The following is an 18,311-nucleotide window of genomic DNA, read 5'->3' as shown; positions in this document are numbered from 1 at the left end:
CCTGTTATTGGGGCAACCTGTTGGTTCGAGATTAATAAAATAAAAAAAATAAAAATAAAATAAAATACTAACGTTGTGAGTTCGAACCGATTGAAACCACCGGGCCGTGAGCGATCTAAACAAGAGAGGTCATCATGGGGTCGATCGGAAAAAAATTAGCCAATCACAGCGCGGCTGGTCTGACCCCGCCCACAGCTGTAGAATGAAAGTGTTCTATCACGTCAAAAAACACGGAAATCGCACCCAAAAACGGACAGACGGTCGTTTTTGACGCAAGAGGCTTGTAGGTATGAATTCTAAGATGTATTGGAGGCCATCGATGCTGGTTTAGTATATAATTGAGGCTTATTGTGAGGGAAATCGGCCTCCAAACTCGGCGAGGGGTGCGTATAACGGCCATTCCGTTTCCCAACTTCCCCTTCTTATATGCATAGTACGCGGCGGCCGTACGTATCACTCCACTCGTAACTGTGCACTGGTCTATCACCGGCTGTCAGGGGAGGACACAGCGACATTGCACTTTTACATGATATCCGATAGTTACGGCTAATAGACTATACAATATCGAAGTTAGATTGGCTCGGCTAGATCTATTAGGTGGTGAAATCTCCGATATAGGATATTTACCTGCGATTAGACAGAATCAATATTGCCTAGTGTCGAAGTCAGAGTCAGTCCTTGGGAGTCGGGTTTGACCAGAACAGTAAGGTGGTGAAATCTTCGATATATATCGGATATTTACCCGCGATTTGACAAAATCTAGTACCGGTATCGTCCAGTATCGAAGTTAGAGTAAGTCCTTGGAAGTCGGGTTTGACCAGAACTGTAAGGTGGTGTAATCTCCGATATATATCGGATATTTACCCACGATTTGACGGAATCTAGTATCGTCTAGTGTCGATTAATAGAGTCCCCAAATCACCGATAAATATCTGGTAAATATCGGCGATTTCACAAACCTTGCGTGCCGAGGCACAGGGCAAGTCATTCTAGTGTCGTCTACTATCGATATAGAGTCCCCAAATTGCCTATAAACATGGAGTAAATATCGGCGATTTCACAGATCTGGCGTACCGAAGCACAGGGCAAGTCATTCTACTATCGTCTAGTATCGATATTAGAGTCCCCAAATCGCCGATAAATATCGGGTAAATATCACAGATTTCACAGATCCGGCGTACCGAGGCACAGGGCAAGTCATTCTAGTATCGTCTAGTATCGATATTAGAGTCCCCAAATCGCTGATAAATATCGGGTAAATTTCGGCGATTTCACAGACCGGGCGTGCAATGGCAGAAAGCAATTACAGTGAAATACGATCAAGCTACAGAACTTCATAAAACAAGGTGTTGTTTTAATCGATGTGTATCAGCGATCTTTACGACATAAACAGCTGGGCTTGATGTGGTCTTGTTTACATCTTTAATCAGCTACATGCTCTCAGTTACATAACGCACAAGGGCCACTCCATGCATGTCTGATAGATAATCATAAACAAATCACCACACCTTGCAATGTCATGTATCTTTCTTTTTTATTCGTGATGAATAAGTGAGCGTGCATTCAGACACCTACATATAAAATTACCCGAATAGCTTCATTTATGATCCTTGACACTCACATATCAGCTGTGCGTAGACCCCAGTAATTGTGCCCTGGTGGGACCTTGTCCCGCTCTTATTCAGTCAATCACACCAGTTGGCCACCCCTTAAAGCTAGTGGCACACTCCTCTAAGTACTTCTGTGGCAGTATACTTGACAACGTCACCTGGCGTACAAAAGCTGGCCGCCAAAGTTGCCTTACACAAGGGCCGAGATTAGGGTTCGTGTGACTGCTAGCTGAATTTGACAGCGGGCATTGCAGTCTGTTGTGCCGTCTTTGACTTTCAAGTGTACAATATAACATACATCACTGATCGATCTTCTGACTGACGATGTTTTAAACTGCAGCCTTATGAACATTGAGGCGACTTTAATAACCGATCCAAATGCCTTTCGCAAACTTGAAAGTGCTCGTACTAAGGGGTACACCATTTGATTTCTGGGGGGGTATGGAGGATTTTTGAGAAAAAAAAATTGTCGCCAGGTGAGATAGAAGAAAAAAAATTGATCCTGTCATGGCCTGAGAAAAAAAAAATTGTCATAACAGACAGAAGTGAAAAAAAAAATTGTCACAATGCACCAGAATTAGCAAAATTTGGAAACCCTATTCTCATGTATTCTTTGCCGGCGCGCCGCCATAGGCGGCGCAAATGTTTTTAACACAAGCAATTCTTATGTTTTTTTCCCAGCACTTATGATATAAGCATGCACTACATAGGTCTACTTTACACCTCAGTGCACTCAATGTTTTCCTTCCCTTTACTGACCCAAGAAATCATATTTCAGGATTTCTGTTGCAATATCTCAATGGCATAGGCACTATCTAAAGGGGACTTTTTGACTTCTGTAAATTGTGAAAATTTTAAAACACAAGACAGGAGTCAATAAACTAGTGTTAAAATCAATATATTATTCTCTCAATATAATATATTAGGAAGATGTACAAGTTGACAATGAAAAATTGAGATACAAGGGAGGGGGTCACTAAAAAAATTGAAAACTTCAGGGGGGCGTTACTCAAAATGTGGAGAGGAAGAAAGGGGGGCGGGTTACTCAATTTTTTTTGGCGAAGTAAATTGAAACACATCTCAGATTGCACCATTGCACACATCCATTTCTCAAAATTTTAAATGCGAGAGGGGGGCACCCCCTCTCGTGCTCTCCCCCCTTGGGTCTTCTAACAGTTTTACTGGTAAAAGACAAATTTAAAATACCCCTTGAATTGCACTACACTGCACCGTGGCGCACATCAATTTCTCAAAATTTTCACAGGATCTAGGACAAAACTGAACTGTTCATCCTTTATTATCACAGAAACATGTTTTCATTTACCTCATTCAATGACCATTTTGACAGTTAAACATACCATATTCATGCTTTTCATTAGAAGCTGGCAGCTGGAGAAATGACACAAGAAGGTCACAGATTTTCCGTTCCTGTATATTTATTTATCTTCAGTCTCTGGCAAACAGAACTGTTTTTCACAAATTGTATTGTCATTTTTTTGGTTGTTGAATATTGTGACACAAACACTGATCATGCATAAAATGTAAAAAAATATTGCAGTGTTCAATGTCATTTTCAAACAGTTTTACCGAGTGCAAAATAACCTGAAACTCCTCCCAGATTGCACCATTAAACTCATCAATTTCCCAAAATTTCCAATATGAGAGGGGGAAACCCCCTCTCGTGCTCTCCCCCTTGGGGTGTTCTAACAGTTTCACTTAGTAAAAAAATTAAAAAAACACCTCAGATTGCACCAGACTGCACCATTGCACACATCAATATCTTAAAAATTTCCATGCAAGATAGGGGAAAGCCCCTGTGACACTTTCCCCCCTAAGCGTCTCGCGTGTTCTCCCCTGTACGGTACTTTCAAATTCTACCCGGTCAGATATCCTAGTGAAAACCTTGTCATAATACCCATCCAAATTAAACAATATTCTATATGGTTAGATACTGCGTGAGCTTTATATCTATATTTTATTGTGACTTACAATTTCATTTTGATGGGTTCACCTTTTTTGAACCATCATGAGATAACTATGATAGTCTAGCAGAGTACATCAGGATTTCAAAGGTCTTTACTGTTGCTGTATTTTTTAAATGTTACAAATACATGTATTTGTATTTAACTTTTCTAAGTGGGGGGATCAGTCAAAATTTCGGAGTTAGAGAGGGGCTTGCTCAAATTCATCATGGTTGACGGGGGGGGGGGGGTGTCACTTAAAATTTCTGAGTTTCAGGCCGTAAATAATGACGGCTCCCGTATACAACGCATCACAAACTTGATGACAAAGAAAAAAAAATTGCATTGCTACGCCATTTGAAAAAAAAAAAATGATGCAGCTCTGACAGTAGAAAAAAAAAATTGCTGTAACTGTGACAGGAAAAAAAAATTGCTCCCATACCCATTTCCTCCATACCCCCCCAAAAATCAAATGGTTCTCCCCTAAGAAAGACATGAGTAAAATGTCAGTTGAATCTGTGTGTTGGTTTTTGAGAAGAAGATTTTTAATGATTAAATTGCGATTTTCGCTATATCCATTACGGCGAACAAACCTTCTGACTGACCCAAACGCCCTTCGGAAATTAAAAAGAACTACCACTAGGGATTATAGTGTAAAATCTTAGTTCAATCTGTGTATTGGTTCTGGAGAAGAATGTTTTTAAAGATTAAATTATGAGTTTTGCAAAATCAAATACGGCAGCCAAACCATGTGACTGATCCAAACGCCTTTCGCAAACTTGAAAGAGATCACACTTTAGATGATATACATAAAATTTCAATTGAATCTGTGTGTTTGTTCTGGAGTAGACAATTTTTAAGAGTAAATTACGATTTTTGCAAAATTCAATATGGCGGCAAAGCCAGGTGACCTATCCAATTGCCTTTCACAAACTTGAAAGAGATAACACTATAGATGATGCATGTACAATTTCTGTCGATTCGGTATGTTTGTTCTACAGAAGATTTTTAAGGATGAAATTACCATTTTCACAAAATCCAATATGGCGGCCAAACCGAGTGACCGATCAAAACGCCTTTCGCAAACTTGAAAGAGATCACACTTCAGATGATATATGTAAAATTTTAGTTCAATCGGTGAACCGGTTCTGGAGTAGAAGATTTTTAAAGATTAAATTGTGATTTCACAAAATCCAATATGGCGGCCAAACCACGTGACCGATCGAAATGGTTTTTTGCAAACTTGAAAGAGATCACTGTAAGGATGACATGAGTAAAATTTGAGCTTAATCGGTGTTGTGGTTCTGGAGAAGAATATTTTTAAAGATTAAATAACGATTTTTTGCAAAATCCAATATGGCGGCCAAACCATGTGACCGATCCAAACGCCTTTTGCAAACTTGAAAGAGATCACACTTTAGATGATAGACGTAAAATTTTAGTTCAATCGGTGAATCGGTTCTGGAGAAGAAGATTTTTAAATATTAAATTGTGATTTCACAAAATCCAATATGGCGGCCAAACCACGTGACCGATCAAAATGCTTTTTGCAAACTTGAAAGAGATCACTGTTAGGATGACATGAGTAAAATTTCAGATTAATCGGTGTTTTGGTTCTGGAGGAGAAGATTTTAAAAATTAAATTACGTTTTTTGCAAAATCCAATATGGCGGCCAAACCACGTGACCGATCCAAACGCCTTTTGCAAACTTGAAAGAGATCACACCTCAGATGATATATGTAAAATTTAGTTCAATCGGTGAATCGGTTCTTGAGAAGAAGATTTTTAAAGATTAAATTGTGATTTCACAAAATCCAATATGGCGGCCAAACCACGTGACCGATCAAAATGATTTTTGCAAACTTGAAAGAGATCACTGTAATGATGACATGAGTAAAATTTGAGCTCAATCGGTGTTTTGGTTCTGGAGAAGAAGATTTTTAAAGATTAAATGAGTATTTTAGAATATCCAATATGGCGGCCAAGGTCACGTGACCGCATGCGATTTTATTTAAAAATTCTAAAGACCTTAGGTCATGCTTGCTATACAAAAAATTTCAAATTGACTAGACCCCTACGTCTCTGGAGAAGCCATTTTTAGGTTTTTGGAAAATCCAATATGGGCGCCAGGTCACGTGACCAATCAAATTTCAAGGGTCAGGTGCACGAGTACTAATTGGCTCCTATTAGCCCTGCAAGTTTGAGAAGTTTTCGTTCAGCCGTTTGAGAGATCCAGGTGAGCAAAGAAACGGCAGAAGAAGAAGAAGAGGAAGTCAGTAGAACTTGAGCAATAACAATAGGGTCCCAGCCGGTCGGCTTGGGCCCCTAATAAGTTGGATTGACAACAGTAAAATATGTGATATTGTTGCAATCTTTGGGCCTAAACAATTTGTAAACGTGAGCAAGGCGTCAGCGGAGAGCAACACGTTCCTCACTCTAAGCGGCCATCTTGTCTTCTGATGGCGGGACGGTGTACGACCTACGAGGCCAAAGCAGTGATTTGCAGGGCATGAACAAGAATAAAACTAAGTTAGGGGGCTTAAATAATGATTAGACTGTCTAACTATGTAAAAATATTCACAAGAATCAGCTGGGCATGTAGTTGCGGCAGCCCGAAAGTAGGCCTATGTTTAGCGAGCCATAGATCGACAATACACACATAGCACCAAAAGTAAGCCGTAGAAGTCGATAAAAATTCATAGGCACAAACTTGACTGCTTTATATGACCATAGAAATGTCTCTGACATCGTTTGTTGGGGAAAAATGGGCTGAAATTGCCCCCCAAAAAACAGGAAAAATCACACTAACGGTCAAGTAGAACAGCGCCCTCATCACTTCAATTTGAACGAAATTCTAATATAAATATCTCCGCTCAAGCTGAATGTGACTGCCGTACGTACGGTGTACATCACTACCCTGCTGTGAATAAGCTCCAAAAGCAGCCATAGGATTTATCTTTATCAAATCAGGGCCAGGTAGTGCGCTACTTTCCCTAGTTTTTCATCTTCTGAAGCAAATAACCTATATGCCACATTCCTACATTTCTTGTTCGACTCGAAAAAAACACTCGTATACAGGCCTGGCCCATGCACAGAGTAATAATGCAATGATGGCCGTGCACCCGTTCTTTCCAATTAGCTAGAGGGTCTGCCATTGTTCTTTCATACCCGTAAACCCCTGCATCTACAATGGTATGGTCCCACTGTGCTCACATGCGGTACGCTCGGAGGGGGGGGGGAGTTAGGTGCAGCATATTAGCCAAGGGGTCTTTTCATCACCTAGAAGACCTACTTGAGTTGTATGCCACCATTTTATTACAGAGTAATACATACAAATATAAACAATCTTGGAAGTGTTTCTTTGGCAAAATTTGTTTATTGTCATTTTGAAAAGAGAAAGTGTTATATTATTTCTAAATGAATTTTGAGGTTTTTCTTTCTCTCTTTCTTTCTGATTTTACAAGTCCCATCATTTGCATAAAAGTCGGGAAGACTGTGCCCCAGCACAGAGTGTAAACTGTACAAGCACAGGCACAGGGGAGGAAGGAATAAAAAACATCCCCAAAGGGGAGGTTGGGCTATACAAGCCCATGTGGGGGAGGGTGGACTATACAAGCCCCCGCACAGGGTGAATTACTAGTATACAAGCCCCAGCACAGGGTGGAAACCCCTAAACAGAGTGATCTAAATATGCAAATCTATTTTCCCTGAGCATGGGATCTTTTAGAGGTCATGACCTAAAAGAGATTATGACCCCTCTATTTTCACTGAGCTAAGGGGTCCTTAAGGGGTTCAGAAGGTTCCTCGGGGCCAATCTTACTCCCAAATTTATAGTCCACAAGTCTCGCGAGATTTTGAACCCTCACATTTTACGAGATGTGCTGACTATCCAACTGCCATTAGTACTCATATGCATCTGGCGAGGCACGGTGTGAAAGTGAACACACATATATCCGTATTGAATGGGTTTGATTCCCGCTCGGTCGAGATTAATAGAATCTCACACCCCCAAGGACCTGGGATCAGATTTCTCACACGAGTTGGGGATATTTTGTCTCACACTAGCCTGCGGCTCGTGTGAGACAAAATATCCCCAACGAGTGTGAGAAATCTGATCCCAGGTCCTTGGTGTGTGAGATTCTATTTCACACATGATCACAAAATGCGTTAAATTCACACTGGAAGTTGAAAAACTGAACGATCATTTTAACTGTATCAGTGACTATCCTACTTCGTTGCCATGTATTATTCCGCGTCACCAAATGTAGTCCCTAATTTCTCTCAGGTCACACGCTACAAATAAACAACGCATATAAATAAATACCATAACACAATTTATTTTATCGATAACATGCAAAAAGATGTTATTTCAACTTTAACTTGAGTTACAATAAATAACGATAAATATCAACGCACCGAAACACTGGCATAGACACAGTTTACTGTAGGCCTATGTCCGTGCCTACTGACTATTTTCACTTTCTGTGTCAGAATAAATTACATATTTTCGCTTGCACGGAGGTTCACGAATATTACAGGTAACATTGAATGTACCACCAGCTATAGTGCAATTCTCGAATATCGATGTGGATCCGACACTGTGAGTTTTTGAGGACTTCGGTTTGCTTATGGTAGATGCCTGAGACTGTTGAAGAGTCATGTACGATGTTGTGGATGACGTTGATGCTCTGGGATGAAGAGCGCTGCTCTGAAGTTGTTGATGGGATGTGTCAGTCAAGATATGGGACATAGCGTACTGCTGTTTATCGGACAATTTGCAATAGTTATTAACTGACTGCACATTTTTATGCGCGCTTTTCTGCATTGTGTGTGTTGGTGGCACGTTGTTGTCATTCAGTTTCTGTAGCAAGTATTTCCTGGCACTTGTATTGGTGAGTCGTTTGCCATGACAAGATATTCCGCTTTTCCCAGCCATATTCTTCATTATTTAGGCCATTGTGTTCGGACCCATCGCCTGACGCTTGAACCAAACGACATCAGACGGTTGCGGTGTATTTTTAATAGCTAAGTAGAACGGAGTTTCCGGACCCATGAAGTTCTTTGGTCGCAACAATGCGTAGAATTTATACAGAGCAACTGGGCACCTATTTTTGTCATCGGGGTATGAATACATCTGTGGCTTTACAGGTCTAACATCGCTCACATTTTCGCCAGTTCTAGTCTTCGTCTGGTGTTCGTTTGTCATTTCAATAAACTCTCTGCCATCAGCATCTCGTTTAAGTTTAACATCTCCCCAACAAAGAGATCTATGTTCTTTCACTGCCTCATTCCAAAGTGCAACATATTGTTCAACCAGAGTGTATTAATGACTGATTGGGGCGTGTGGGCGCCTAGTTGTCTGTCCGCATACAACTTATTTACATCGTCGTCAGTGAGAGTATCGGCTTTATGTGGTAGGTTTCCCTTACCGTGTTTCCTTAGGTTTTTCTGTTTTGCTTTCAGTTTTTCTCGAGTAGAAAATAAAATCCAAACCTGTTACTAATGATGCCTCATACTTGACCCAACCTAGATGTCTTTCTAAACTAGTTAACATCACCAGTAGGTAAGACGGTTCGTACTCATTTCATCCTCCTTACGAACAACACATAGGAAATTTCCGACTAGCGGGTCGAGCTGATGGGGCGGAATATCGGCAATTTCGCGATGTTCGTCTACTTCTTGCAAGTACTGTTTGAATAGTGTTACATGATATTTAGTCTTCCGTACTGTTTCACTGTTCTGCTGATCCACTACGAAGTGGTCAATGTCATTTGAGGACAATGCAGCAAATCTAGAGCTCGGAGTCGACGACGGTACAGCAACTGGTACAGCAGGTGAAGCCTCATGCACGAACTCCGTGGCGAGTTTCACTGCCGATACTTCTACTTCGGCGCCGGTAGAGATATCCATCAAAAGAACTGGCGATATGTTCCAAGTGGTCTATGTTCCCTAGTGATTTGGAAATTCGACCGTCTTTTGTGAATTTGTCACCAACAACGTACAACATCATTCAAAATCGTGACATCGCTGTCGTCTGCCACTACTGCACCAGGACCTGCTCACTTTGTAGTTCCGGTCCGTATGCTACTCATAGCGCCATTGGATAATATTTTACATGTAAAGCGAAAGGCCCTTTATTATCCAATTAGAGCTCTTGTAATATACCGCTTTAGTGTATGCGCATGTATACAGAGTGTGGGACGATTTCTGAGAGTGTGGGATCGATTTATCCCACACTCTCGATCCCGCACTCCCAGCAGCCAGGAATGTGAGAAATTTGTTTTCTTCTTCATGATGTCTGTTATTTCGTAGTTTTTCTCTTCTCTCCCACTCTTCTTCCCATTTTTTCTCTTTTCCCGCTACATTCGTTGCATTTCGACAATCTCGCCGATCTTTGACGGAGATTCAGAACTTTAAAATTACAAAATATCATGCCTTTGGCTATAAAGAAGAAGAGTGCGCCGATACACATTAAAGTAAATTTGCTTGCCCGATGAGACATTAACTTTAACGTTATTTGCTGTGTTTGATGATCGTAAAAACATCTTCATGATCGTGTCGATAAGTAATAAAAAACTGCGTATCGACACGATCATCCTGCAAATAAGCGCAAAATACTTGTTTTGGACACGATCATCGTGTCGATGAAGCATTTTTTGTCTATTGGCACGATGATTGTGTCGATAGGCGCTACCGTCACAGTTACGTGTGGTTTGATTCACGGTAGGCGCTGTGGCCATGCATGGCCACGGTGGCCAGAGTTTATCGAACCATTAGTAACTGTGGGTGCAACAGAGGCAATTATTAAACAGTTAACATCTTCAGCGCAATAACGTTTTTGCCAGTAGTTTTCTTACCGAACATTCCCTATAATCAATCTTTAAGAATAGTTAGAACGTGATTTTTTGGGTGCAGTGTACTTCTTGTTTGTGTGTCCTACGCTATCGATAACGATAAGCGTTTGTGTGCTGTGGCTGTGGCTACAAAGTTGCGACGTATGATTGAGCGATCGGGAGCAAAATTCGAGCTGTCCGTCGCGACTTTCCTCTGAGGTCACCCTTGATAAACAAGTAAACAAAAATTTAGTCAATCAAAATAGAGGGTGTGGCGGCGTTGACCAATCAAACGTGAAATCTGTTTCGATGCCTCATTACAGTGATGTCAATGTTATATAACTCCGCAGGGTCAAGCTGAAGCTTATGAAGTCGCGTTAATCGACGATTCTCTCGCTGAATGATTCAAATAAAAGATACGACATATGTAATAATAACATAACCCCATGACCTGTGAGTGCAAGCGCGCCGTACTAGCGGTATTTGCACTAGTGCTGCGGTGTATTCGAATGTCCTTTCACGAGCTTCTCTTGTGAAAGGACTGCCGCCGAACACACGTACCGCAATAGTCGTGCAAATACCGCTAGTACGGCACGCTTGCACTCACAGGTCATGGGGTCTGTCAGATTATTCAAATATGAATAGTCGATAAATTATGTTTTTGAACCCTTCTTAGTTTGCACTACTTTTTTCTATAGCAAACACGTCAAAGTAATCAAAGCCGGCTTTACACGAGGTTAATTCTTGTTGTGAAACTTCAAAATCATTCAATCCGGTAATTCTTGCTACAGTTTAACTAACAGTTTCGAATGGAATAAACAAGTAATATCTTAATTTCAATATATTACTGTGCTCCTGCATAGTAAAGATGCGATAGCAATGCTATGGATAGGTTTAAGAAACACATTGTTTCTCGAGTAACATATTTACGAAGTGACCTTTGCTTATTTTCTAGATTTTCAAAGAGAGTGGTGGAAGTTAATTTTAGGAAAGTTCAGGCAAAATATTAAACATTTCAGTTTAAAGGTGCATGCTACTATTGGTATATCTAATCAACTATGTTGAGGCCTTATTATCGCTGTTCTGAACAATTTAAACTTTAAAGACATAATGTACTTTCAGATTTATTTATTCAATGAAAATTTCAAGGACCAAAAAAATTGTCAACAGACGGACAGACGATGTACGATGGTGATCCAAAGATTTCATTTAAGTCACAAATGCATCAGAACAAATTGACTAGCGCAATAAGAATTGATGCTGTGAGGTTGCGATATTTTGACTCTTTGAATTATAGTTATTCTCTGAGTAGTGTTTAGTCGAATGTAAATACTTATGTTTGGAAAAAAAGTAAGTGTCCATCTTGCAGGTGAGAGAGTGACAAAATCTTATAGGACATGCTTCACATAATTATGCTTTTTATCTCTCTTTCCTGCAGAAGAACCAATTGTAACAATAACAACTCTAGTCGTAAGAGCCCCTATCAATGGAATAGCTATATTGGTATGTGAGTATGAGGCATACCCGCCAGTCAATGAAGTCACATGGCTACACGATGGAATGCATGTCGGGTAAGTACACTAATTATTTTTTAGATTCTATCATACTTTCGGACCAAACCATTCCTTATCTTCTTTAAATGCCTTTTTGATGCGTTGTTGTACTACCTTCCTTTTTATTTATAAAGTCTATGATCACTGGGCTTACCTACTGTCCACTGGTGTCCCTATTTCATTTGTCTATGTTCGTAAAATAATTTAAAGTATGTTCCATGTTTAAGATTATTAAAGCGAGACAAACTCAATGTAGTGAGTCTATTCTGACATATTAAGGCTGTATGTTACTTGTTAATTCATTACATTACGATTTTCAGGTATTGAAGTGACCTGCACTCGTTAAGCAGAAACTATTTGTCCCTATATCGTCACGTCATTTCTCCGTGCACATTTAATAATGGTCCACAAAATACTACATTCATTTCTTTACTTTGTCATGAGTGCCAAATCTTTACAGAAATGCTCGTTTTCTTTGCAGAGAATGATTAAAGGAATCAATAGGTAGTAATTATGAATTGCAAAATAATAGGCATTTTAGGGGAATAATTAAATTTGATTAGAGAGTATGGCTGTATCCTTCGAATTTTAATGTTATTTGTTCTTCAAAAAGGAATATCTATATTTGACCTCCCACAACACGTGTTTGTAATCAAGTACCCTTATGGCACGGCCCATTTTGTATATTTGAAAGTTTTTTTTCCAACAAATGGTTATGACTAAAACAAAATTCAATTATCAATATTAACATTTGACTTGCCTGAAATTACAACTAACGGTGCATAAAATTAGGTTAAATAAAACATGCGGAATTAATTAAAACTGTTGTACTACATGGGAATTAAAGAAAGACTTTAACAGAATCTCAATTATTTTTCAATTATACTGCTGTCCATTAGCGCAATAATAAGTATATTCCACGAGAATCCACTATACTGAAACCTTGCATAATTGATTTGGTGTGTGCGTGTTCTCGGACACAACGCTTCATTTTTACACACCTAATTATATCCATCAATAGTGACTATTTCCTTATTGATCAAACAAACTGATACAATTAATTATGTCATTTCGGAATATTTAGCGAATCTGGTGATTTCGAGGTGACAATCCTGACGAATTCTACAAAGTCCTTCCTTTTCTTTGGCAAAGTAACATCAAGCCAGTATGGACAGTATGAGTGCCGAGTTAGCAACTTAGAAGGCACTGCCATAAAGATACTCCAGTTCATAGGTACGTTGTATCATCTTCTCAAAGAGAATTCACGAAACAAAATATTGAACTACGAGATGCTTGATAGATAGACGATCAGTAGAGAAGACAACTTTCTCAAGGTCATAGCATTTGTCACTCTAAAAGCAAACTCGTATGCATGCATGTGAAAAACACATACTATACAACTGTAATTTCATGGCACTTTTGATTGGTGACTTATTGTCGGGTGACGCCCCATCAAAACTTATTTTAAACGTTGCAGGTACAAGAAAACATCATGAGCATACAAACGCCAATTGTGTAAACTAACTGTTTTTCATTGTGTTTATTTCAGCTCCTACTAAACAAGCTCACTCTTACAGGATGAAAGGGTTCAGGTTATCTGAAAGCAGAAATGACGTTATCGCAATTACCATCAATAATGTCAAAATTATCCTCGTCAAGTAACTATTTTCTTAAACATGTATATGACATTACTCGTACTTCGTAACAAGGTCATCTGCTCCTCTTAATATATAAATCCTCCGTTACATTGATTTCAGTGTTCCATTAAGATCTGCTACGCCGTGAGATTAGTCAGCTTTATTTGTTTTTGAAAACATATCTTTATTGAGAAATAATCTGTGTCAGTGTCACAGGAAGACCGGCAAACTCGGTACTTCAAAAGCAACGTGAATAACTGATGTTAAAGAATGTGGATGTTTTTCAAATTTTAATCTTTTTCAGAGGCACAACAGGAAACAACACCATCACCGGAAGGTGAGTACCCCTGCCACAAGAGTGCACTTATGCCAAATCGAATCCCACCCGAAACGAACTATTTGGTTGCATTTTATATCAATGAGCTGTTCTATATAAAACATGCACGTAAACTGTTATGCTGCAACTGTAAAATTGATAGGGGCCTTTTGCACTGGGAAGATGGGAAAAACAAATAGTTACTATTGCCAGCAAATTTGGTACTCAGAAAACGTTTTAAATATAACTGATACTATACAGCATTTTGAGCAACGCATTGAAACTATATTTGCTCCTCACTATAACTTCATATTTTGCTTTTAATCAAAAATTCATTATCAAATTTTCACACTTCCAGATGTTAAAGATTTGGTTAGAGTTAGTGCAGATTTTAATCATGCAAAGGCAAATGTTTACTTAGGGCGTGTTTCAAGTCACGATTAAAAGCATCAAAGTCTCCAAAGTTAAAATTTGACGGAAGTGCAAGGAAGACAGAATATTTTTTGCGGTGGGGCACGGCTGTGATTATTATACTCGGGTTGTAATTTTGCGTTATAATCAAGTTCATTTCAGAAAAGTTTATTTGCCATCTGCAGCCTTTCCAAGTTATAGAAACATCCGGCAACCTTCATAACGTTTGATTTCCTACCTACTAAATATTGATTTTCAAATAAAATTGTACGTAGTAGAAAGCTAAACAACACAAATCGTGTTTTGGAATTAACCATCGTTGTCAAATGAAGTCTTTATAAAAAGTGGAATTATCTGCATGATCCTATTATGTTTTCTCCGTGTTTACCTTTACAGAAGTCTCCCAAGCAACTACCATCACGGCATCAGCGGTCATCATGTTAATGGGTTTTTTTACAGCAACAAAACTCTATTTTGCAAGAAAATTTTAGACCAGTTAGATACACAAAGCAGATGTGTGTTCAATGTTTTACTTTATCTTCTTTTTGAAAATGTATAATCTGGCTTGTCATAAAATATAGCTTCCTTTTAATCCCTACCGATATATACTAGTATTTTTCTTATGTTGATTAAGTTTTAAATTTATAACATAGCCGAAATATTCACAAGTACTCGATCGTTTACACTTGAAATGACAGAGAAAGGAAAATTTTGGACCAGTTAGATACTCAAAGCAGATGATTGTTCAATGTTTTACTTTATCTTCTTTTTGAAAATGTATTATCTGGCTTCTCACAAAATATAGCTACATTTTAATCCCTACCGAAATATTCTAGTATTTTTAATATGTTGATTAAGTTTTTAAATTTATAAAATGGCCGATATATTCACATGTATTCGATCGTTTACACTTGCAATGACAGAGAATGGAAAATTTTGGACCAGTTAGAGCAGATGTCAAAGCAGATGCTTGTTCAATGTTTATCATTATCTTTTTTTTTGAAAATGTATTGTCTGGCTTGTCATTAAAATATAGCTACCTTTTAATCCCTACCTAAATATACTAGTGTTTTTAATATGTTGATTAAATTTTTAAATTTATAAAATGGCATATATACTCCCATGTATTCGATCGTTTACACTTGAAATGACAGAGAATGATGCTTATTGTCATACGGAACATAATTGGGTAAGTTGAAGTCAGAATATCTGTACGCATTTAGTTGTCATAAGTTCATTTATGTCGGAACTTTGGCGACACTTAAAGAACTGTTTCCAATTTACAATAAGTTAAAATGAATGACAATCATTCATTTAAGGCAAGCCGCCCTGGCGTGCCCAGGTTCTGACCAGCGTGATTCACGAAACAAATTTCACTTTTATATTATGTGATAGTGATAAGAATTTAGAAGTTTGTTTACAGCTAATAGTTTCATACCGGACCGACAATCACCATTTAACCAAGTATTGTAGATTTCGCATGCGTCGTAATATCATACTTTGCAGTTGTATATTGTCAATTATGTAATATGTGCGAATATTATGATAGAATTACTATAATGGCAAGTATTGTTAGCATAACCAATGTTACAGTCAAAAATTACACTTCAATCGCATCATGCAGTGAATGATTTCTTCACATTTGTAAACCTTACAATAAAACCAATTACAACCAGTATTGGTCCTTGTTCTGTATTGAATAAAGTGAATAGATTTCAAATGGATCTAAAAAAGAAAGTAACAATGTACTTAAGTGATAACTTTGTTCCTGTCATGGTCAAACCAAAACGGTTACCTACAATTCTGTATTGTATGAACAAATGTAGCAAGATTGCGATCAATACTTTGACTGTTATCACAGGTTTGTGAACTGTTTGGGTTAATAGTGTGCCGTACCTTAAATATTGGGGCCGACTTGCAGCGATTTCGAAGCTGTTATCCTATTGGTTGGCTGAATCTTACCAATATAATTAAAACAATACAAATAAACTCCCTAAGTTGCTGTGAATAGTGACAATCGACCAATCAGATATAACCTTGCAAACACGCTGCGAGTCAGCCGAAAAATTGGAGTTTATAGAGTTATGTATCTGAAGGAAATCTTCTTTTAACCTTAAAACGATACAAATTATCTATAATTGACATGCCATGTAAGACATATTTGTCACTTCGCAAAGAAATTCTTTGGTTAATATCACAATTACAGAATCGACACAATGTGTTCGTAAATACCTGTCATTTGTTGATCACTTGAGTCATTGATACAGGAAAATTAATCGCCGCTCTCTATCCACGATAATGATTCACTTATTTTGCAGTTGTATTGTATTGTATTTATACTACACAATCAACTTTTCAAATAAAAAATGTGTAAAAGTTTTTAAATATACAGATTGAACTTGGCATTTCCCAATGAACGTTCACAACATAGCTTAATATAACATATGACGTAATGTATGTATATTGCAGCGTATTTTTAAATGAACAGACTCTGTTATTGGTAATATTCACGCATGTTACAAGGAATACTGGTATGAAATTAAATTTACACTAAGAATATGTTCATAACAAGCACCGAGTCCGAAGACTTGAAAATTGAGTCGAAAAATTATCAACATTTCATTGTGTCTTTTCAGATTACTCACACGTGATAACAATTCTCAATTTAGTTACAATACATAAAAGGGCGTACTTAATCCTGTCAATAACAATATTTTTTTTACTTTTGAAGCTGTATATGTTTTCATATTACTAGTACACAATATATCATGTCTTTTATTGCATTGTTTCTGTAACTTTTATATGTGGTGATGGCGAAATTATGTTTTCAAAATTATTAAAAATATTTCCTTTTCCTAAATGCGTTTACATATTTTAACTTGACACTACCAAATGCTTCTCAGTACAATTAGATATTTATAAAAACAATATCTGTACCCAATTTCACTGACTTGGGTGCCGTAATTTCAGAGTTATATACCTAATTACAAAGTTCATTAAATATGCAAATCAACCCTTAATTAATTTCACACTACTAAATGCTTTACAGTACAGTTAGATATTAGACGGATCAGTATCTGCAGCAGATTTCATCACATTTGGTGAAGTTATATCGGAATTATGTGACTAATAATAAACCTTCATAAAGTATGCAAATGAGCTATTTATTAACTTGACACTGCCTAATGCTTCTAAGTATAATTAGATATATATCAGATCAATATTTGTTGCAAGTATCATCAAGTTTGGTGCAGGAATTTCAGAGTTATCTCACTAATAACAAAAGTTCATTAAATATGCAAATGAGAAGATAATTGACATGACACTCACAGTATCATCATAATGTTCTTAGATTGTCATCTGTGAAAAGTTTCATGAAATTTTGTGCAGTATTTCTTGATATATGTCTACACTGTCATTACCGTCTCCATAGGGAAACCATTGTACGGAAAAAAACGATATTGCATAACTTCATTAATATGCAAGCCACACTAACCAAAATCTAATCAGTTCTTGCAAGTAGCATATGGTACCTGTACACCAAATCTGACTTGAATCCGTTCAGGCGTTTTTGAGTTATCGTGTAAACAGACAGACAGACAGACAGACAGACAGACACACACACACACACACACACACACACACACACGGACAGACAGACAGACATCGCTATGACATTAGCCCAAGTGTTTACACACGTGAGCTAAAAACTATGGATACTCCCTTTGGTTCGGGGGGTGGCGGAGGGGGCAGAGGTGTCGGTCACACAGTCGGTGACGGTGTGCTCACTGTCGTCAGGATTTCTATCTGGGCCTTTATAATAGACGAAGAGTGATGACGGTAGCATCGATGGCAGCAATCTATATTAGCTGCTTGCGGCGGCGTTTTTTCTGTTGATGCTGTCCTAGCCCTCCATAAGATGCTGTGTGTTCCCGGCGTATGTGGTGGAAGGCCGTATAATGTCAGGAACAAACAACATCATGTGCAGG

At 38.2% G+C, this 18,311-nt stretch overlaps 1 protein-coding gene across 1 annotated transcript in view; it reads left to right on the top strand.

Annotated features, from left to right (window-relative positions):
- Positions 1–17,182, top strand: part of LOC139144750 (limbic system-associated membrane protein-like) — a 79,369-nt gene extending 62,187 nt beyond the window's left edge. The window contains exons 6-9 of the mRNA XM_070715479.1: positions 11,844–11,976; positions 13,043–13,191; positions 13,900–13,932; positions 14,719–17,182. Coding sequence (XP_070571580.1) covers positions 11,844–11,976; positions 13,043–13,191; positions 13,900–13,932; positions 14,719–14,813 — 410 coding nt within the window. The 3' untranslated portion in view covers positions 14,814–17,182. The remainder of the gene's footprint in view (positions 1–11,843; positions 11,977–13,042; positions 13,192–13,899; positions 13,933–14,718) is intronic.
- The last annotated feature ends 1,129 nt before the right edge of the window (positions 17,183–18,311 follow it).

The sequence above is a fragment of the Ptychodera flava genome, chromosome 12 (genome assembly GCF_041260155.1).
Source record: "Ptychodera flava strain L36383 chromosome 12, AS_Pfla_20210202, whole genome shotgun sequence".
Lineage (NCBI taxonomy): Eukaryota > Metazoa > Hemichordata > Enteropneusta > Ptychoderidae > Ptychodera > Ptychodera flava.
The sequence above is the reverse complement of the archived record's forward strand: the minus strand, read 5'-3'. Positions and strand labels throughout refer to the sequence as shown.